The 24203-nt window shown below is 32.1% G+C and overlaps 1 protein-coding gene across 1 annotated transcript in view; it reads right to left on the bottom strand.

The window, feature by feature from the left end:
- The window catches only part of BMT2 (base methyltransferase of 25S rRNA 2 homolog), an 82490-nt gene that overhangs the window by 42863 nt on the left and 15424 nt on the right, over positions 1–24203 (bottom strand). The window contains exon 3 of the mRNA XM_032483663.1: positions 8972–9142. Within this exon, the coding sequence (XP_032339554.1) occupies positions 8972–9142 (171 nt within the window). The remainder of the gene's footprint in view (positions 1–8971; positions 9143–24203) is intronic.

Genomic DNA, 24203 nt, shown 5'->3' with positions numbered 1-24203 from the left:
AACAAAAAAGAATTGCATTTAAATTAAAATGCAAATCCGTCAATTAGTTTGACTATTTAATATTGTTAATATTTAAAAGCAAAACATGGAAAATAATGGCTTTGCTCTAGGAACACTTGCAAACTACTAAGTAAGCAATCAAGAGTAACAAATACAGAAATATAAAGTCGTAGCATTAAATGTAAACTAAGTCATCTAATACTTTTACATATATTCATCTCCCTTGGTATTAAGCTATGCTTTTTAAAATCTTACCCTTCTTTTGCTATTTTCAATGTTATCTAGCATAGAGTGCTAGAAATACAGTAGCACTGAGTAAACATCAATTTTTTTGAATGACTGAAAATATACCTGCCTCTGTGTTCTGGTTGCTGGGGCTACTTTATACTTCACCCCACTGATTACAAGTTTTGCCTTGCTGTTACAGATTTTCAAACTGAATGTTTGCAATTCCAACAGTGTCTACCTTTTCTGTTTGCTTCCTCTTCAAAGCCATTAAAAAAAATTACCTAGTTTTTACTGCTTGGGAGAAGAGGAGTAGTCTGAAAGGTCATAATGTTCATTTACTTATATCCCTTTTATCTACTCTCTAAATCTATCTTTTCTTATTGTACATTTCTAACTAAGCTATGGCTATATTATGGGTTTTGTGTTTTACAGGTAGGGTAATAACACAGTTTATAGTCCAAACTGGGACATTTCTTAAAAGAAAAGGAAGCACTATTAACAAGCATAAACCAGCACTGTAGAAGACAAATTATGGCATATGGTCACCCTACTTATAGGCAGTGTAACAAAATAAAAATTATAGTACAAATTGAAGGTTAAGCATTCCACCAGTTAAAATTTGTCCTGACTTTCCCTCTTAATAACTATGATACTTCTAAACGAGACAATAAGGAATCCAACTATGTTCAATACACTATGGCATGATATCTACTTTATGAAATCTCAGAATCATTATTATGTGTATAACATAAATAGTTAAAATCTACATAATACTATCTTTAACCATGACAATTATTGTGGCAATATTTTGACACTTTCATATCAAAATGCCATGACAAAGAATGAGTTATATTTATTAAAATATAAGTTAAGCAAGTAAGTTAAGAAAAAATGGCAAAGAAAACATAAGTACCATCACTCTCCAACACTCTACATAAAATTAGTAAATATTTTCTAAGGTTCAAGATCAAGAAACCGAGTTACCTTAACTAAGAAACATGTCACTAACAGAAAATCTACACTTTGAGTGTAATAAATGTTTTTAAAAATTAAATAAAAAAATTATGGACCAGAAAGACTTACCTACAAATGAGGGGGAATAAGAGTAAAGCTTTCAAGTAAAGTATTTCTTTTGGAGAAGTACTAAAAATGAGATTTTTATTAGAAAAGTGATTCTCCTGGGGATAAGAAGGAGGTGATGATTTAAAGTTGCAGCATAAACCACACAATTTACTTTTCAACCCGCCCAATTATGTGTGTGTGTGTGTGTGTGTGTGTATACACACACATCTTCTGTTCTTTGACTTTGGCCAATTGCTAGTATCTTTCCATCTCCTAATTCAGTTAATGTTGTTGTATTAGCATTTAAAAATAAATTCAATTAAATTCCTATTTAGGTGATTCAAGATAATAAAAATTTACTCTATAGACTTACAAGGATAAAATAATACACATGTTGTAGTCACTTGGGTAGAACTCCTGATCTGAAATTTCCAAAAGATACTATCCCATCTTAACCTTTTCACTTGCTATCATGCTTCTCCTAAGAGACTCACAGACAGAGAATACAGACTTGTGGTTACCAGGGGGGTGGAGGGTGGGAAGGGATAGACTGGGATTTCAAAATTGTAGAATAGACTACACTGTATAGCACAGGGAAATATACACAAAATGTTATGATAACTCACAGAGAAAAAAATGTGACAATGAGTGTGTATATGTCCATGAATAACTGAAAAATTGTGCTGAACACTGGAATTTGACACAACATTGTAAAATGATTATAAATCAATAAAAAATGTTAAAAAAAAGTGTTGTTACTCTAAAACCTCTGAATAACATCCTCTTAATCTATATCCAATTAATCATTATCCTTCTGAACTCTTACGTTAATTGTAGCTTCCTTCTTGTTCCTGTTATACGTAAACATTCCCTGAAGTTCCATAATTAAAGTTTCTCTCTTCCTTCTCTTTCTACTCTACCATCTTCCTCTAGACTGATTCAACTGATGTTCTGTATACCCAGGTGATACCACGTAGTTCCAACAATCAAAATAACCCCCAAATGCAGATACTTCTATATCTATTTTCTGATTTAAAAATTTTTTTAACTTTAGACTCACATTTTCAACAATATGCAAGATAATAATAATCAACCTATGCTGTTGAATTCATTAATTTAACAAATATTTATTGGGGGTCTTTTATGTGTTGGCACTATGCTAGGAGCTAAGTTACCCAGAAGGCAGATACGGATCTTACCTTCATAGAGTTTACAATGTAGTCGAAGAGGAAAGACAAACTACAAACAGAATAAGGAAAATACAATTTGTTAGAGCAGGGGTTTTCAAAATTTTTGATCTCAGAATCCCTCTGTATTCTCAAAAATTACTGAAGACCCCAAAGAACTGGAATTCTACCTGAATAAAAGGAAGATCAGTATTATTGAGTCACATAGTTAAAAAGAAGAGGTGCTGAGGAAATGAGGGATACAAAGGTCAATAATGAAGGATTTTTTTTGTTAGGAAGCTGGGATTTTATCTCAAGAGCAGAAGAAAACCCCTGAACAGTTTTAGGAAAGAGAGGTGCATTATCAGATTTATGTTTCAGAAAAATTCTCGGGTTGAACTGTGGAGAATGGATTGGAATAAGGCTGGAAATAGGTCTATTGCAATTACCCTGGTAAGAGATGAGGATAGAGCAAAGTACACAGACTGAAGTGATACTGAGAACTTGGTGATAATAGAACTTAGTGATTAACTAGATGTAAGAAGTTAGATAGGGAAGAAGTCAACAATAAATCTTAAAGTTTCTAGCTTGGGCATACAGATGCATTTCATGAAACAGGGAACATTGGAAGAAGAACAGATTGGGTGATTCAGAGAGCAGAAAGGGGAGAATATTAGCTTGCTCATGACACAAGATTATCTCATAGGCATAAACAAAAAAGATGTCTAGTAGGCGCTAAGATATATGAAGGTCAGATCAGGAGTCTGAACTGGAGAAACAGATGTGGTATCATCAGCATTCACATGGTAACCAAAACTATGGAAGTAAATTAAGCTGCCATGAGAGGATATGAGAATGAGAAGTAGAAAGCCCAGGATCAGCATTTAAAAGGCAAAGAAAGGGGATATACTGCTGTTAAGAAAGGACAAGTAAATGGACTGATAAACAAACATGTCCTTCTAGTACATGTATTAAGATGAAGACATTTATTTTTTTTTAATGATAACATTACAGTGATAAGGAGAATATGAAAGACGTTGACTGTTAACAACCACTAAATTACCATTCACACTCAGGAAACAGGTAATAAATAGCACATGCCTCGGCCATCCCCATAAAATGAGTAACATTTACTGATAGTTGTTTCAGGAAGAGTCTTATTAAGCTTTAGGTAATTCATTAGAAAATAGTAATGTTAGTTAAAACACCAAAAATTCTATTTCCTAAATTATCTTTCTATAATTTCACATAAATCTAATTAACTTTATATTTTTATTAGATCAAATTAGATTCAATTCCAGCTACTAAAACAATAAACAATTTGCTTTAGACAGTAAATCTTTAATTTACTATCTGTTGAGGACATAGTAGGCAGAACTACAATTAAAATCTTATAAACTGAGGTTAACAGAATTTTTCTGGAATGTTTAAAATCCTGCCAAGGAAGCATATTTAAGAATCCCTTCAAACAGAATTTTGCAGAGAAAATATTTTGTGGTCATCATTTTCCTTAACATAGAGTCAGATTATAGAGGTCTGGATCATAGTATTCTTTTCATGACAGTTTGCCAATTGTGCTGTTGTTACCCAAATGATCTTCTGAACCTATATAATCATTATTACTTTCATTCTCAACTCCCAGAACTTTCAGTCATTATCTGAAAGCTCAGAGCTTTGAGGTTTTATATAGTTCTTCCTACCTTTTAAAATAGTTAGATTATATAGCATTATTGTATTTTTATAAAGAAAAGAAGACTCAGGAATGTTAGATACTTCCCCAAGGTTATTCTCTGAGCCAGTACAAAAATTAGGAAAGAACTATCTTTTTAGAAAGGAGCAACTGATAAGCATGTATTATTAGCATTCAGTTTATTCATAACCTTTAATATATACATTTTAAATTAAGAAAAACTAAGGAGGAAAACTTTACGTATCGGAATTGCTATTAATACACACTGTTTGTGTAGAAATAGTTTTTAAAAATTACAATACACAAGGCTTTAAATGGGACAATATCTTGATAACATTACTAAAACTCCAGATTTGATGTCTGTGATCATAATTTTTTCCTATTAATGTTTCAGTGATGTAAGTGAAGAATTTTACTTTCAGGTTAAATTTATATTTGTGTATACATCTCTTTTTTGTGTGTATCACTTGATTAATACATAATGCATTTCAAACTAAAAGCAAAAAATTTTAAAATCACTACTGAAACACATATTTCTGATTTATATACTGAATTATGTTCAAAAGACATTTAACTTCCTCCTTTACTACTGTAACATCTTTTACTTACGAGGATAACTTTCAACATTAAAAGCCAATGAAAGTACAAAGAATGCTGAAAATGAATAGAATTCAACTGCTAACTAAAACTTTAAAAAAGAAAGAAAATTAAAAATGGTATTAAAAAACCACTAATTATTAAAAACCAAACTCTCAAAACCAGCATTAATAAGTCTAATCAGGTCCTCTTTATTAGATATTACCTATTAATTATATATTGCATTCTCTCTCCACCACAAACCTTTTAAGAATATGTCTAATATCTTACATCCTAAGGCAGAATGGAGGTAAGGCCTATATTAAGACTCTTGGATTGGCAGTGACCATCTATTAAATAGTCTTTCCTTTTACTCAGTGCTACCTCTTCCTTCCCCTTTCTCTACCAATTAAGTAAATCTCAAGTAGATGATTGGAAAAACATGATTCTACTGTCCTAAATATGTCCTTCCTTCTTTCATTTCCTTCCATCCATCCATCTGGCTGTTCTTCTACCCATGAAGCATGTGTTAAAGACCCCACTCCAGTAACTATAAATATCAAATAATATTCTAAGTACTAAAGAGCTCATACCATCGATACACTTAAGATTACAATACTTAAGTGACTGAATGACATAAACAGACAATTCTCAAAACAAGGCAATAATAAAATAAGCCTATTCAAAGCCTTGTTTTAGCTGCTAAGAAACTTAATATTGTGGTCCTATTTATAACAATGGTAATGGCATAAATGGCAAATGAGTTTTTTCTCTTATACTAACTGATTAACTATTAATGTTTCCGTAGAGTACTGTAAAAAGGATTCTGAGGTCAAGTCTAGGCTCCGTAGGAAAGATCCAATGACCAACTACCTATGTTTATCATGGATTTTGGAAAGTATTATGAAAGCATGTATGCCATGTTTCTACTATGGCAAGTATTAGAACATCACAAACGAATTGTATTTTTCTGACTTCATATGATTTTCCTTTCTTTTAATATTTAGATTGGGAAATGGGAAGACCGGTTCAGCATCTTAAAATATATTCTACTCACCTCAAAGAATGAATTAAGAAGTGTGCCCTCTGATTCTATATTCTGGAACAGATTGTAGAGTACTGGCATCATTTTTTCCTTAAATGGTAGATTCCACCTGTATAACCAAATGGGCCTGGTGCTTTCTGTTTTGGAAGACTATTCATTATTGACGTAACTTCTTTAATAAAAACAGACCTATTAAGATTTTTTATTTCTCCTTGTCTGAGTTTTGGTAGATTGTGTCTTTATAGGAATTGGTCCATTTCATCTAACTTATCAAATTTTGGGGCACAGAGTTATTCATAATATTCCTATATTACTCATTTACTGTCCACAGGATCAGCAGTGATGGCCCTTCTTTCATTTCTAGTATTAGTAATTTGTTTCTTTCTTTTTTTCTTGGTTAGCTTAGTCAGAGGTTTATCAATTTTATTGATCTTCAAAGAAAAACATATCTTCAAATAGAATGATATCTATAAACAAAGAGTAAACATCTAACCTTTAACTATTTTATCTACCTTTTGGAAAGTGTGTATGTATAAGAGAGAGATTCTCTTTGGGAAAACTGAGTATTATTTTGTATCAGGGTCACTTTATATTCAGGTATATATGCATACAGTGGTAGATATTTATAATAAAATATAATGCAGAATGAGTGTTTAAATAGCATGGGAAGAACAGTTTACAGAAAAAATTTTATGCTAAACAGTCTCCATTGTGTAAGAAAACAATGCCTATTTTAAAAACTGCAATGAAATGTACCTAAACGTAACTAGGGCTGAGTAATCATTTTTCTACATCTATAATCTTCTCCACATCCAAAATTTTCACACTGTGATCTTATTTCATTTGTAGTTAGAAAAATATACAATACTGATTTTAATCCATGATAAGTATTATAACAGAGGTATAAAAAGTTTTGATATTGGTACCAGAGTATCAATTCTTTTGAGAAGTCCATGTTAAGTTCTGAAAGGGAAAATGCTTCAAATATAGCCTACTATAATACTGCAGTAATTTACCAGAAAGAGAATCTACTACACTTGCAACTGCCAAAAAGAACATACATGCACAGGAGACGCACGAAGGCCAGGTGGTAGGCAAAAACTGATGCAGACTTAAAATCTGCCTGAATTTTAAATGCTCCCCCAAATCAACACATATCCACTGGCAGAAGGTGGAAGCCTTATTGGCTGGAGAGGTGTCTGAGCACAACTTCTTACCTATCTGACCACTAATCTATGCAGATACAAGTGCAAACCCTAGGAAGCCAGCCTAAAGGAAAATAAATACAACAGTAACGTACAAACTACCAGGGAAATAGATCCCACAGACTAAGTGCAGGCAAATTACTAAAAAAAATAACACTACTACCACCACTACTACCCTCCTTGGGGAAAAAATCCAAAACAAGAGTTTCTACAATATATTATCAAAAAGACATCGGCCAGTTTTCAATAAAAAATTAGAAGACATACTGAGAAAAATCAGAAAGTGTGGTCCATATGCTAGAAAAAAAGCAGTAAACAGAAAAAGACTGAGTGAACCCAAATCTTGAATTGAGCAAAGACTTCAAATCAGCTATTATAAAAATGTTCCAAGAATTAAAAGAAATCATGTTTAAAGAATTAAAGGAAAATATGATGACAATGATTCAACAAACAAGGTAATCTCAACAATGAAACAGACTATAAAAAAGAACACAAATTCTAGGGTTGATATTTTCCATATGTACCTGTTTTTGATAGCACTGTAACTATATACTTTCTTATACTGGTCAGTATTTTAAAAACATTTAAGAATGTTCATAACACCTGAGCTATAAGTTGTTTAGTTAATCATTATGCTCTGTCAGCTTTGTAGTAATCTTTGAATAAAGTTAGAGATCTTTTTCTACAGAACTAATCAAAGGTATGTTAATTTTTAAATGAAATTGCTTATAGCTAACTAGATAATATTTTAACATGGTGTAAAATCAAAGTAACCAAAGGTAATGTTATGCTGATATCTATAGGTTTGAAACTGTTTTAAGAAGTTAATTTTATTTTATTTTCATGGTTAGCTTTCCATGTCTATCAGGAATGTTTCTAGAATTATTAGTTTAACATTTTCCAGAGATTAACAAAACATTACTCAATTCCACAAATCTATTCTGGTACTAGGGTATATACATAAATTTAATATTATTAATCATTAATTAGATTATAACACACACACACACCATGGAATACTATTTAGCCATAAAAATGGGAAATTCTATCTTTGCAACAAAGTGGATGAACCTTGAGGTCATTACACTAAGTGAAGAAACCCAGACACAGAAAGACAAATACAGTGTTCATCCTTCTATGTAGTAATGAAAAAAACTAAACTCATAGAAACAGAAATCAGCTATGTGATTGTCAGAGCTAGGGATTTGGAGGTAGGAGACTAGGTGAAAGGTACTCCCAATTATAAGATAAGTTATGGAGGTGTAATGTCCAGCATGATGACTACAGTTAACAATGCTGTATTGTTTATTTGAAAATTGCTAAGAGAGTAGATCTTAAAAGTTCTCATCATAAGGAAAAAAATTTGTAACTAGGTGAGGTGACAGATGGGTAACTCAACTTACCGTGGTAATCATTTCATAATACGTACATATATTAAATCATTACGTTGTATACTTTAAATAATGTTAATGTCAATTATATTTCAATAAAACTGGGGAAATACTTACGTACTTATTAAATAAAATTTGTGCCTATATGCATATATATATACACACATATATATATAGCACTAGCAGTACTACATTTTTATATTGATAATAAAATAATAGCAATTGGTTCTATTAATAATCTTCCAACTTATCCTTATTTTTTATTTCTTTATTAGTAGATAGCCACTTTAAATTTAGTTTAACTGAATTTTGCTGTTTTGATTCTCTGTACTACCGTAAGAATAATTACTGTAGTATTTTATAAATGATTCTTTGTCATTTTTAGTGAGAACAATCTGTTATAGAACTACTGGTTTTCCAGATATCCCTTACACTTTGTGCTAGTTTTCTACTAAATAATATTACAAATCTGCATTTCTCAACCTAACGTATTATTAGAGGAGCAAGCAAACTGTCCACTACTTGGTGCCCACCATTGCACTATTGTACATTATTAGCACAGCTATCCAAGATAATGTTAATACTTTAAGTAGAAAAAGTGTACTTACTCAGTTATAAATTCAGGGTTCGTAAAGCTGAGGTTGGTTAAATGACCTTCAAGTTTAGAAGATTCATGCGTATTTAAGGCTGGAGTGGTCTTAGTGGCGAGTATAGCTCTTTTTTCATCTTTTTCAAGTGCTTTTCTCTTCCCACCATTTTGGAAATATTCTCTGCATACACTACAAAGCAAATTAAAGTTATATTTTAAAACAATGGGTATGAATATAAAATAAAATAGGAAAATATTAGCATTTATTAATCAAAATGGAAAACTTTCAAATTATAGATTCCAATTTTTTAAAATGTCACATAGAAATAAGTTTGAGCACCTGTAGCGCTTTCAAAGTTTTTAAAATTACCATACAACAAAACATGATCATAGATTATGTTTAATAAATTAAAAGTATTTTTTTAGAAGTACAAATGTGCCTGTATGTTTTTCTGAACTTTATTCTTAGCAAAAACATAAGTTCCTTCAGAAAACCTTAGATAACACTGCTATTTGGTGACAGTATCCAAAAAGAATAGAAATACCAATTAATTCTGAGCCAGATTTGCTGTTAGTAGACAGTTGTTTTTCAGATCAACTCTTGGTTTACAAAACCAAAGTCACAAAATCAGGTTGCCATCATATTAAGAATCATGTTATTTGCTCTGAAAGAAGGGCACGAAAATCTAGTTCAGGTAAAAATGTTATCAAATTATAAAGGTAAACATTCAGAGAGAACAAAGATTTGAACATAATAGTAGTTTTTATAACACCTGGAAATTATTCCTGTCCATCAAGAGACATTCCTGTTTGTCTCAATTCTTATAATGTAAATATTAAAGTGCAGATTTTTCAAGATGTATTATTTTAAGCTCATATGATTTAGCTGTATTACATTGTTATCCAGAATCAGAAACTGATGACTTGCATAACAATTTTCTTCACACCTAATATAATTTTAGGGTGAATATAGTAGGATACCATGCCTGACTATGTAATAGAATAACAAACATGAACCACAGAATCAACTCAAAATACTTATTAGTTATTAAAGCCAAGAAACTTAAAGGAAAAAAGACTAGTGAGACCTGTCTCTGGCCCTTGAGCTTACAATATAACAGGAGATACATACCTAAACAATTAACTGATATACTTAATCAAAGCTACTTTTAAAATGAATGTAAACGGAAGCTAAATAAATTTTCTTTCTTTTTGGATTCTTAAAATAAACCAATTATTATTCCATATAGGTCATACTCTGAACAAAGCTAGACCATTTTTCCCCACAGACATTACTTGGTGCAGTTCCAAAAACACATGGCTAGAGAGAAGAACTGAAAAATTAATTTAATACTGGTTTCTGCAAGTAGAATTATGGTCTAAGGGAACAATGCCCCTTTCTCCTCACACTTACAGGATGCTATTAGTTCAATTTCAGTTTTTCCAAGTATCTATTATTTAAGACTTCTTTAACTAATCTTACAGAGATTTAATTTTAACTCAAATTACATACAGAAGTTGAAACTCATTCATTATTAATCAAACATTTATTAAGTACCTATCATTGCACCAGGCACAAACTGAGGAAGGCACAGCTGTTCTAAGGAGCTCAAACCAGGGAAGGAGACAAATAATTACATAACAATAAAGAAAATACAATTCATAAATACCTACTGCAATCTAAAATCAGTAATACAAGCTGATTTTAGAAAGATGAGCAGGAATAAATCAGGCTAGGAAGAATTTAAGGAGGAAAGTGTTTTCCTGGCAGAGAGAACAGATGAGCAAAAACATGGAAGAGAAAAACATTATGGATCCTGTAGAGATGGACATCAGTTTAAGGCATGTGAAATTAAACTGTCAGATAGAAAATGGACAGATGGACTCACAAGTGAAAAGGCTCTAAGCCTAGCACAGAGAGGAATGATAGCCAGATGACACTGGAGAAGTAAACAAACCTCAGATCATGCAAGACTGGCAGGCCAATTTACGAATGTGGCCTTTCAAAATCTAATCTAATGACAGAAAGTGGTTCAGTGGCTTCCTTAAGTGGAGGATAGGGCTGACTACAAAGGTGTATACTGGAGCTTTTTAAAGTGATGGAAATGTTCTATATCTTGACAGTGGTGGTGGTGTTTATGTAAGTGTAAACAATCATCAATACTCAGTAAACTGTACACTAGAATGGGTGTATTTTATTGTAAATAAACCTTAGTAAAGTTGATAAAAAATAGTTTTAACCACCTTGAAATTAATACTAAAAATAATACCTCTATCATATAACATTCCTTTAAGGCATGAAACACAAAGGTAAAGCAATTGCTTACCTTTCTATTAGGTGGAACCATATACAATTGTTGATATTCAATAGTTACTAAGCCACAAAAATCATAATTTTATATGGTTCAATATCATAGTTATCTAGAAATTTGGCAGCAAAATACTTGAAGAGCTAGAATTTCAGATACTCATGGGATAACAACAACCATCTAAATCCCAATTTCTCTACACAACTTCTGAAAAACAGACAAATCATTAGGAAGAACAAATAAAAATACACACAGTTCATACCTATGGTATAACTAGGAAACAGAGAATAGCATCTAATTTTACATGTAATTGTGAAATAAAAATCTGAGGCCAAGTGAGTTGGCTATGGAGCTACCAAAGTACAGTCAGATGAAAACTGTGTAAGAGAGGAAGCTATGATGAGGTCTTAGATGTGGCAAAAAAGCAGGTAATACCATTTCTCCACCAAGAGGGAGTTCAACCCTAAGTGGAGAAATCTTAAGAAGAGATTTGGGATGCAGTGAATCAAAGCATTAGCCACTGGAAGGCCAAAAGGAAAGAGTTTGGAAAGTATATGGGAAGGGCTGTCACCAAAGGTGACTGCCTTGAGGAGACACTGTTTCTGAGGGGAAAAGGAGACACTTGAATAGAGGGGATATCTCTGGAGGTACATTGATAAAGGGAAAAAAATGAAGCAATTAAGGATAAGGAGCATACTGAGATATTATAAGCTAAACCTATTAAAAATCATAGATCAGCCAAAAAGAGGAAAGCCTTTATTAAAGGAGTTCCACTTTCATATTTGTAGAAATCTAGCAAGGTTCTCCAGAATTTAGAAATAAAGTAAGCCACCCAAACCCTAACCTACATATCTAGAAATATTCCAACATAACAAAATACATAGAAGAAATGTCCAATGAACACAACAAACATACAAGTTTCTATTAGAAAGGAAGAGAAAGACAATCAAAGCTTTTCAGTGGATGAAAATTCTCAAAAACAGAAAACAAAAAGCAATAAAAGAGAAGAAAAATTTAACATAACATTCCAATATTAATTATATATAATTAAGTGAATATAGATATGTAAGAACATTTCAAATTTGAAACTAAAAAAACCTGAGAATAAGGAAGAACTAAATGGACAATCTATGAATATGGATAGGAAGACTCAATACTGTCCCTATGCTAGCAATTCTTCCCAATCCCAATTTGATTTATACATTCAACACAATCCCAATCAAAATCAGAGCAAATTATTTTATAGATAAAACAAATGAATTCTTAAGTGTATATGGAGAAGCAAAACACCCAGAATAGCCTACACAATATTGAAGAACAAAGTTGCAAGACTGACACTATCTGATTTCAAGACTTAATATAAAGCTATTACTATACTATTACTATTAGTGTAGTAATCAAGACAATGTGTAAAACAGTAGACAAATAGATCAATGGAACAGAATAGAGAGCCCAGATATAGATCTACATAAATATACTCTGTGTCCAACTGATCTTGGACAAAGAAGCAAAGGTAATATAGTGGAGAAAAGAGTCTTTTCAACAAATAAATAGAGCTGGAACAACTGGATAGCCACTTGCCAAAAAATGAACCTAGACACAGACATTACACCCTTCCCAAAAATTAACTCAAAACGGATCACAGACCTAAATGTAAAACACAAAACTATAAAACTCTTAGAGTTTTATAAATTCCTTAGGAGAAAATCTAGAGATCTTGGGTGTTGCATCTAAAAAGTCATTGCCAAAACCAAGTCACAATCTATAAAAGGAAAAAAAATCTGAGAAGCTGGACTTCATTAAAATTAAAAATTTGTGCTCTGCAAGAGACAATGTCAAGAGAATAAGACAGGCCATGGACTAGGAGAAAATATTTGCAAAAGATGTATCTGATAAAGGATTGTTATCCAAAGTATACAAAGAACTCCTAAAACTCAATTTTAAGAAAAAAACAACCTGACTAAAAATGGGCAAAAGATCTGGACAGATTGCCTCACTGAAGAAGGTATATAGATGTCAAATAGATGTATGCTCCATACCATGTCATTAGGGAAATGCAAATTAAAACAGCAATGAGATACTACTACAAACTATTGGAATGGCCAAAATCCAGAACACTAACATGACCAAATGGTGGTGAAGATGTAGAGCAACAATAACTCTCATTCACTGCTCTTGGGAATGCAAAATGGTACAGTAACTGGTAGACAGTTTGGCAGTTTCTTACAAAACTAAACATACTCTTACCATACAATCGAGCAATTAAACTCTGGTATTTGCCCAGAAGAGGTGAAAATTTACTTATACACAAAAACCTGCACATGCATATTTATAGTTTTATTCATAACTGCCAAAATGTGAAGCAACAAAGATATCCTTCAGTAGGTAAATGGATAAACAAACTGTGGTACACCCAGACAATGGAATATTATTTACCACTAAAAAGAAATAAGCTACTGAGCCAAGAAAGACATGGTGGAACCTTAAATGCATATTAAGTGAAAGGTATTAATATGAAAAGGCCAAATACTGTGATTACACCTATATACATTCTAGAAGAGGCAGGCCTATAGAGACAGTAAAAAAGTCAGTGGTTGCTGGGGGAGGGAGAGGTTTGGGGGAGGGGAAGAAATGAGTAACTGGAGCACAGAGGATTTTTAGGGCAGTGAAACTATTCTGTACGATAATACAATGATGTTATTATACATTTGCAAAACCCATAAAATATATAACAACAGAAGTGAACCCTAATGCAAACTATGGCCTTTGGATGATAATGATGTGTCAGTATGGGTTCATCAACTGTAACATATGTACCACTCTGGGTGGATGTTGATAGTGGTGTGACTGTGCGGGGGTGGTGTATAGGGGAGCCACCTGTACTTTCTACTCTATTCTGCTGTGAATATAAAACTGTTCTGGAAAAATAAAGACTATCTGAAAGAAAAAACAAACTCAGAATAGATAATCATGTGCTTCTTGATGTAGTACACTGAGAAAGATACAGTATCACCTATGTAATATTCTTGCTAATAATATGCTTAACTTGAGTCTAATCACAAAGAAACAACCATACAAATCCAAATTCAGAGAGTCCACACAATTTTGATTTTATAAAAATGTCCATGTCATAAAAGACCAAAAAATAGTAACAGGCTAGAGAATTTTCCTAGATTAAAGAAGACCAAAGAGGGATAACTAAGTACTATGATGCACACTGAAGCATTCAGGAGCAAGAGTCTTGTGGTTTCTCCAACTGACTTTCAAACGGTTTGGTAGAGAGTGAAAAGAAGGTGGGAGTGGGGTGGGTGGGAGGGGAAATGGGGAAACAAGATACAAAATAAGACTAAAATAGAGCAACATTTTTTTCAAAACCAAAGGAAAGAAAGTGTGAGTCAAGGATTTTATATCTAGCCAAGTTGTGCCTCTTACAACAAAACTATAGAAAACAGCTTTTGGTATGTAAGAACTCATAGAACATCATAGTTGCATCTACTGGAAGATGAACTTGATCTATGAGAAGACTGGGAAATGTTGGTGAAGAGGCTGGTAGTGAATAAAAAGCATGAAATGAATTTAAGAAGGATACTTTATAATGCTGAAGGCCACAATTCCCAATGAAGATATAATAGTTATGAATATTTATGTGCCATTTATCATAGCAGCCATCTTCACAAAGCAGAAACTCCATGAGATGCATGGAGAAACAGCCACAACTAAACAAAGAACTTGAACACACTACTCCGAATCAAGTCAATGAATAAAAAATAAGGTTATAGAAGCCCTAAAGAGCATAACAAGGTTTATCTTATCGCTACACAACAAACTTTGTTCTTTCTATTAGAGAGAGTATAGCTTTTTTTAAAGTGCATGTGGAATATTCACAAAAATTACCACATATATATATTAAACCATAAGAAAACCACAGTAAAAGCCATAGGGGAAAAATACAGATAAAAATCATCCAATCTCAATGCAATAAAGCTAGAACTAATGACAACAAAAAATTAAAAAACCCATTTCACCTGTAATTTTTTTAAATTAAGTAACTCTGGAGTCAAAGGAAAAGTACTAATAAAAATCATAGAACTACTAAAAGACAGTAATACCACAAGTAAGAATGTAAGAAATGCAACTAAAATAGTGACCTGAGGAAAATTCACACACTTTAATATTTGTATCAATACAAATGAAAGAAAAAAAATCCAACTCAAAGGATAAGGGAAAAAAGTAAAACCAAAAGAAAGGAAGAAGATACTTATAACAGGAAAAATCAGAACCAGCAAATAAATTCACAAACTGGTTCTTTAATTTGCATAAGTATACAAATAAAGCTGAAAACTTAGATGAAACATCATTTTTCTAGGTAAGTACACTAAATATAAGATATAGGAACATAGGAAAATTTATTAAACTTGACTCTTGATTAATGGTAGAAATGCAAAGTTCAAACAAAACCAAAATTCGTAGATGACATAAGAGAAAATTATCAGTTACTTCACCAAAAAGCATCAGTATCAAACGAAAAATTCTACCAAGACTTAAAAAACTAAATAACCCCTGTATTAATCATGTTTTTGATTTTCTGTATCTAACATGTTTTGATATTTTGGAGGGACTTACAGACCCAGGGAGAAACTGCCTCTCCCAAGGCTAGCTAATTCCTAAAAATAATAAACAACTTACTTGGGAGCACACCTCTCACATGTAAGCCAAACATCTCCTTCACTTAACTCTCACACAAGTCAATGTTTCCCCTGCCTCAAATCAACCCAGGTCCGAGTACCAGGCAGTCAGGGACAGCTCCTATGCCCCAAAGCCCACCAAAATTATTCAAACTAGCCAATACCATACTATTTACTCTGCCCTGCTTTGCCTTTCCACAGAAACCCCATAATTGATCAGGTCTATTCTTTTGCCTCACTCCTGCTACTGCCTCTTGACCAAATGTGGTGCTTCCCCTATGGCCCTGGGTGACATGGCATACCCCCTTTTTTCAGTAAATATAAGTAATAAATTCTTTCAATGGCATTCACCTTTCCATGCCATCAGTCACCTCTCTAAATAAAACCCACAAGTACCAATTAGACAATCCCAAAACTATTTAAAGAGTTCCAGACCATATAAACAAATGAAAAATTTCCAGAGTCATTTTTAGTGAGCAAATAACAATGATAATTAGGTCTGAAAATGTCAACAACAACAACAACAACAAAAAACCAGACCAACATCACTTATAAGTATCAATGTAAAAATATAAAATAAAATTTTAGCAAACAGAATCAAACATGGCCAAAGAGTATGCATTTTAAGAATGCAAAGATGATTCAATATAAAAAGAATCCATTATTACAATTCACTATATTCATAAATTTAAGGAGAAAACTCATTCATTTCCATAGATGCTGAAAGTACATTCAACAAAATCCTACACATATTTCTAATAAAATCAATCAATCAATTAGAGCTTGTTGAATACTTCCTAACAGTAAAATTATATCTATGTATTAGCCAAAACACCAGCAGCTTATTCAATGGGGACATACCACACATATTATCACTACAAGAGTAAGACACAAGTAACAGATGAGAATTGGAGAGAAAGAAATAAAACTCTATGTATAGACAGGTGATGTGATAATAGACCTAGACAATCCAAAAGAATCAATCATAAAATAATACAAACAGTAAGAGAATTCAGTAAAATAAGATGTAAAACATATAAAAATTAAAAACCTCCACATAAATAAGTAATAGCCTATCAAAATATACAACAGAAGTGAAGACCACATTTATAATAGCAACAGAATGATAAAATACATAGGAATAAATAAGAAATGTGCAGAATCATTATACAGAAAACCTAAAATACTAATGAAAGATTCAAAAGTAGATTAGAACAAATGGAGGGATATATAACTTTTTCATGGATATAATGATTCAACATTCTAAAGATGCCATTTTTTCCAGTTAGTAAAGAATTTAATGTAATTCCAATAAAAATACAAATTTCAAAAAATTCAGTTAGACCAGCTGATTCTAAAGTAGACAGGTAAAAAAACAAAAGCAACTATAGCCAAGAAAATCCTGAGAAAGAAGAATGGTGGTGGGGGAAAGATGTTATAGGAATAACATGGATTAAATGGTATAGACAATGAATCATAATAGAAAGTCCTAAAACGGAACCAACTATCTGGGGAAACCTGGCGTATCATAAGTATGTTAAATCACTGCAGAAAAGGTATACATTTTCATAAATGATGTGGGAGAAATAGGTAATTATTTGGGGGTGAGGAGAATTATATCTATACTTCATGACAAACAATGGATTGAATTCCAAATAGCTCAGAGATTGAAACATTAAAAAAATGATTATCATACAAATATGAGAAGAAAATATGAGTGAATTTCTAATAGGAATTCTTACAGTCTGGGAATCAGAAAAGTTTTTCTAAGACAAATGAAATCTGGAAGCAATAAAAGAAGAGACAAATATATCTGATTATATAAAAATAAAAACCTCCTGTGTGGCAAAAAAAAAAAAAAAAAACTTACATAGCAAAAGATACAAAGTCAAAGAAAAAAAGCACATATCTCTAAATTATATAAAAGCTCTAAAAAAATCAAGAATAAAAGGACCAAAAACCATTAAGAAAAAAAAGTGTCAAAAACACAACCACATAATTCACAGGAAAAAAGGCAAATAATTCTTTAGTACTTGAAAATGTACTTGACCTCATTCATAAGATAAACATATATTAAAACCAAAGATATTAATTTCCATCTATCAGACTGGCAAAAACTCAATCATACGCTGTTGGTGAGATGGTGGATAAACAGGTATTCTCATTTTTGCTGGTGGAATTACAAAATGATATAATCTCTATGGAGGGTGATCTGGCAATATCCAGTAAAATCACATACACATTTATTCTTTTACTCTACAATTCCACATCTATGAATCTACAAAGACACAATGCCAAAAATACAAAATGAATACACACACAGTTATCAGTATAGCACTATTTGTAATAGAAAAAGCTTGCAAGGAACTTATCAAAATAATGAAGATATTTATATCTTTGCGACGGTTAATTTATATGTCAACTTGACTGGGCTACAGGGTGCCCTAGATATTTGGTCAAACATTCTGGGGGTTTCTGTGAGGATGTTTCTAGATGAAACTAACGTTTAAATGAGCAGATTGAGTAAAACAGACTGTCCTTCTTAATGAAGGGGGGCCTTATCCAATCACTTGAAGATCTGCATAAAACAAAAAAGTTAACTGCCCCCCAGGGTATGAGAGATTCTTCCTGCTGGAACACTGAATTTTTCCTGCCTTCAGATTCAAACTGAAACATCAGCTCTTCCTGGGTCTCAAGCCTGCTGGCCTTAGGAATTGCACCATGGGTTCGGTTCTACTGGGTCTCCAGAGTGTCAACTCACCCTGCAAATCTTGGGATTTGTCAGCCAATTCTCTGGAAAACCCTGACTAATACAATACCAAAAAGAATTAACTTTGTGACATAATATTAAGTAAAAAAGAAAAGTACAAAACAGAGTGTGTAACATATACAATATGTAGATATATTATTGTATCTATGTATCAGCCAAAACACCCTGGTACAGAAGCCTTATATATAACATGTACCATGGTGATAAGACAGGATGGATATGTGTGTGTATGCACATGGGTGTGTTAATTTGCTTACTTCTGCAAAAAGAAAAAGATTGTTTTAAACAAGAAACAAATGAAGAAAATGGAAGGGAGACTTTTTTGAGATATCTTTTTATAAAGTTTTGACTTCTGAACCATGTAAATGTTTCACATTCTCCCAAATTAAAAGAAAATAGGGGGAAAATCCCCATTAAACTGAAGGTAAAGTGAAACCAACCATATAGCAAATTGGTAACATAACCATACACAAAAGAACTGTTTCAAGTAACTTTCAAACACAGTATTTTGACCCTTAGTGAGATATGTTCTAAAGACAAAAGAACTGCAAAGAAATTTTAAACTTCACTCAGTTTATTGTTAGAAGTAAAATTGGTACTGTAATTTTGAAACCATTTTATGATAATTGTAGAACAAAGCAAATGTGTTAATGTTATTCAGAATTAAGTCCTTCAGTGTAACAGAAGAGATAAGATACAAACATAAAGTTATGCAAAAAAATGTGTAAATGCTACATTTGAATAGAAAATATCAATTATGAATTTAAGACTATATATATATATATATATATATATATATAAAGACTATATATGTATATAAATGTTTTTTCTAACTCTCTTCACTGAAAAATTCTAGAAGAAAGGACACCTCAGAAGCATATCTAGTGGCCAGATCTCAATTTCTAATTGCTGTTTTCCACTAAAGGAAACTAGGCTCCTTGATTCTAGGTCTTGACTGGGAAAGTAAAGGCTCATCTTGTAATAGATAGCAGGAAAGTGCTCAAAGATGATGTCAGACCACAGCAGCCAGCTTTGAAGGCTCTCACTAGTTAAATATGGAATAATGAGAACACACATACAGACATACATTCACACAGAAATCAAAGACCTATAAAAAAAAAGTGAATAAATAACAATCCAGGAGGCTACAGTGATATCCCAAAACAAAACAAAAACAAACCACCACCAACAAAAAAACCCACAAAAACTCAATTGTCACAACTGGAACTGGCTATTACACAAACTCCTTACTACGAAAATTGATAAATAAAAGGAAAGAATTACATGTATATAATTTATTTTTACCTAGCCTTTCTGGAAACATGTACCCTGTTCATAAACAGAAGTTTTTATTTGTAGAAGAATGCTAAAAATTGCAAGGAATAATATAATTTAAAAAATCATTTTGCAACCCCAAATGAAATAAATTATTTAATAAATGGAAGTAAACCTGTTAGATGAAAGATTGTTGGGAGACAGGATTGATCCACAAGCCAGAAATGTCACTGTACATATTACTTGCTAATTGCAAAGGGAAAACATCAGTTTGCGATGGAAGGATCTCGGAGTTACTATCTTAAACAAATGGTAAAATTTAGCATCTCAAATAGTGGAACAACCTGACAATAAGAACCTGCTAATGTGATGCAATATGAAGTATGAAGTTTCACCTAATAAATATTTTGCCAGAAATATGAGACCTGAATCAATACTTTAGACTCAACTTTCAGTTCATAAGAAATGAAGGAGATTGAGGAAGTAGTTAAAGGGCACCATAAGAAAACAAACAAATAAATGCAAATCAAAGACACAAAGCTAGTTTTAGATTAGAATACAGATAATTACAACAAACCCCTGGCTGTGCTATAACTAGAAAAAAAGCTATACAATCTAAAAACAATATATTAAAAAGAAATCAAGAGAACTGAGGATGCAATGAGGTCTAATGGAACTAAATTCCAGAAGGAGACAAACCCTTTCTGGATGAGAAGGGATCACAGGCACTTTGTGCATTTGCTGAAAAAGTATAGCAAATAAATGGCAGAGGATCAAGTCTTCTACGGCAGAGTAATTTTGTTTGATTAAAGGAAATCAGCAGAGCTTTCAAAGGCTGCTTAGAATGGTGTCACAGATTGGAAAATTCTCTGCACTATTTCATGGGCGTAGGTCCTAGGGTCCTGCTAGAGGATGGTATCTGTAATACACACAGAACAGGATGCACTCTCAAAGCATGTGAAGTGAGGTGAACTGAAACTATTTAAAGAAGAAATCCAGATTCCACCCAGCTTAAGTCTTCATGAAATCAAAGCATTCACTCTCTCATCCTAGCTGCCTATCAGAGAAAAAAAGCACACCCTCTCTGGGGAAAAATATTATTTACCCCAGTCTCTTCTAAACACAATGCCAGTATATGTATTCTTAAAAATAACCAGGCATATAATAAAGCAGGAAAAAATAATCCATAACCAAAAGAAAAAACAGCCAAAAGAAACAGACCCATAGGTTAACTTTATGTTGGAATAAGCAGACAAGGACTTAAAATAACTATTATAAAATTTTAATAGAGAAAAATATTAACTGAATAGATGAAAATATGGAGAACTTCAATAGAAAAATGAAATCTCTAAAGAAAAGTCAAGCTATTAGTGAAAAATCAAGAAAAATGATACGTTGAAAACATCTCCATTGGTAATCGATAGAATTAAAAAAAACAAAAGAAAAAATCAATAAGGATATATAGAATATTTAAACAATGCTATTAATCACCTTAAACCAATAATCACAAAATACAGAATGTGAGATATTTTACAAATCAGCTAACACTCCTCTAAAAACTCAATGTTATGGAAAACAAAAACAAGAACCTAAAGAGATATAACCACCAATGTATGAGCCTTGATTTAGGGAAAAAAGTTATAAAGTATATTTTGGGGATAATAACAAAAAGATGAATTTATGAACTAAATAATTTTGAAAATTAGTAAATTACTGTTAATTGTCTTAATGTGATGGTAGTACTGTGGTTCCATAGAAGACTGTACTTATTCTTAGGAGATACAAGGAGATGAAATGACATGTTATCTGCAATTTACTTTCAAATGGTTTAGGAAATGGCTTGTTTACATATGTTCCTCTATGTAGTTAGAGAAGGCAAATTCTCTTATTAAACGTACAACTATAATTTTATATTGTGTTTTGTTTCTCATTTTTAATATTTGATATTACACATAAATTTTTATTATTTTTTGAAGGAAATGTTACGTAGAATTCTTCAAGCTAAACAGTTAACAAAATCTTAGCAGGGCAATGTCAGTGAGGCTTATTTCACATATCAAATTCCTATACAGTTTTAAGTATAACTAACTGGAAGCAAACTTTTCAAACTTTTTTTAAAGATCACTTTAACTTTCAGAGTGACATTGCTCTCTTATAACTGTCAACAGAGAAAGGAATTACATATAACCCAAGTTAGAATTACAAATAATTTGTCTCAAAATTAATACTGTTTTGAAGCCTGTTCCCCCAACCTAGTTTTAAGTTTAAAGTAGACATTATAAAACTTCTCTTGGGATCACTTCCCATAGTAAAATCTTTTTATCATATTTGCCATTGTTTTTTTTCGGTACTTTGCATAAAGTCTTATTAATGTATTTTTCAGCAGTCTGACCTAAAAGTGACCTTTCAGAACATGTATAGATACAGTAACTACTGATTAAAAACACAAATCCAAAGAAGAATGAAGAGTGAAGTGTGAGGCAGATTCATTATTCAAGTGGAAAGTACAAGCAAACGTTCCTATGAGAATACCACATATCAAAGTGGTATTTCAAATAAAGGCAGAGAGCTTGCCTGATGTATTGGAATACTAATTTAAAAGCAGTGTTGCTAAGTACAAAAAATGATGGTCTTAGATAGTGATGGTACTTATTAGCTGATTGGATTACATTATTCCTTTGTGTTACAAGGGAAATACCTGGCTCAGTAGTACACCTTATTTCTCCTTTCTTGGCTTGAAGGAGAAAAATGTATACTCTGTAGAACAGTCAGATTTAAAAACATTTTCTCTCTAGAACAAGCCCAAAATGCCAAACATTTTAATTCCAAACATCTCATTTCTTATTATTCTGTCTCCCTCCTTTAGTTCCCCAACTCCACAATTCTTTGACTCCACAATCCACTGATGATACCATCTTTCCACCACTCCCTACCTACCTCATATTTTAAATTTCCTTCTTATATATCATCATAATCACCACAATGTATACATCAGCTTCTCCCTTGCTCCTCTCTTAAGTCATTATACTCACTTGAGCATTAATCCTACCACAATGTCCTGTCCATTCATCTTCTCACTCTCCAGGGAAACTGTTTCACTATAACTTTGTGCCTTGATTGTTAGAGTAGACTCCAAACTGGTTTCCTTACTTACACCCCTGCCCTTTCTATAGTCTATCTTAACACAGAAATTAATTCTTAAAAATTTGTGACACATTTTAAAAGGCTAATAAAATCCTGGAACTCCTCTCCTTAAACATTTAATGACTTCTCATCTCATGCAGAATAAAGGCCAATGTCTTTACAACGGTCCACAAGATCCTACAAAGTCTAGCTGTTACCTTATATTTTCTACCACCGCCCCACCACCCCCTGCTGCTCATTCTGCTCTAGCCACATTGGTCTCCTTGCTATTTCTCAAACATGCCAGCAAGCTCCTGCCTCCAGGCCTCTAGACTTGTTAAGGCTTGTTTTCTCACATCCTTCATGTCCTTTACATATCACATTAGAAAGGCCTTCTCTGTCTATTCTATTTAAAATTGTTTTACTTTTCCTTACTTTATTTTTCTCATGGCACTTACCATTATCTGACCTAGTATATATTTATGTGTTGCTTCTTGCTTCTCATTCCCACTAACATGTAAGTTCCATGAGAGCAAGGATTTTTGTCTGATTAACTGCTGTAATCACAGTGCCTATGATATAACTAGTTTACAGTAGACAATAAGAGTAACTTATGAAATAAGTAAAAGAATTATTAAATAAAGAAAGAAAAGAATAAAAGACAATAAGAATAATTTATTAAATAAAGAATAAATAAAAAATAAATAAAAGAATTTATTAAATAAATAACTTATTAAATAAATAAATAAAATAAATACATATTTTTCTCTGGATTATTTGTTGAATGAATGAAATACACATTATTACATAATTTTTAAATGAGATTAAAACAGAAATTTGGAATAAAATATAACTGAAATGAAATATAAACCTAAAGTTACAACAAACTTATTATCCAAGCTAAAAAGATAAGGTTTTGTTTTCCAGGAATTCATATTTAAATTTAGTCAGTACACACATCTGTTCTTATAATTTTATCACTTGAGACAAATGATGAGCAGTATTTCATTTTCTGATGTTTTTAACATTAGAAGCTATGCTACGAGGAAATAAACTTATATCCAAAATCAAATATAAGTGCTATAATAC

Source organism: Camelus ferus, chromosome 7 (assembly GCF_009834535.1).
Source record: "Camelus ferus isolate YT-003-E chromosome 7, BCGSAC_Cfer_1.0, whole genome shotgun sequence".
Taxonomy (NCBI): Eukaryota; Metazoa; Chordata; class Mammalia; order Artiodactyla; family Camelidae; genus Camelus; species Camelus ferus.
Note: the sequence above shows the minus strand (reverse complement) of the source record. Positions and strands in the feature narration are given on the sequence as shown.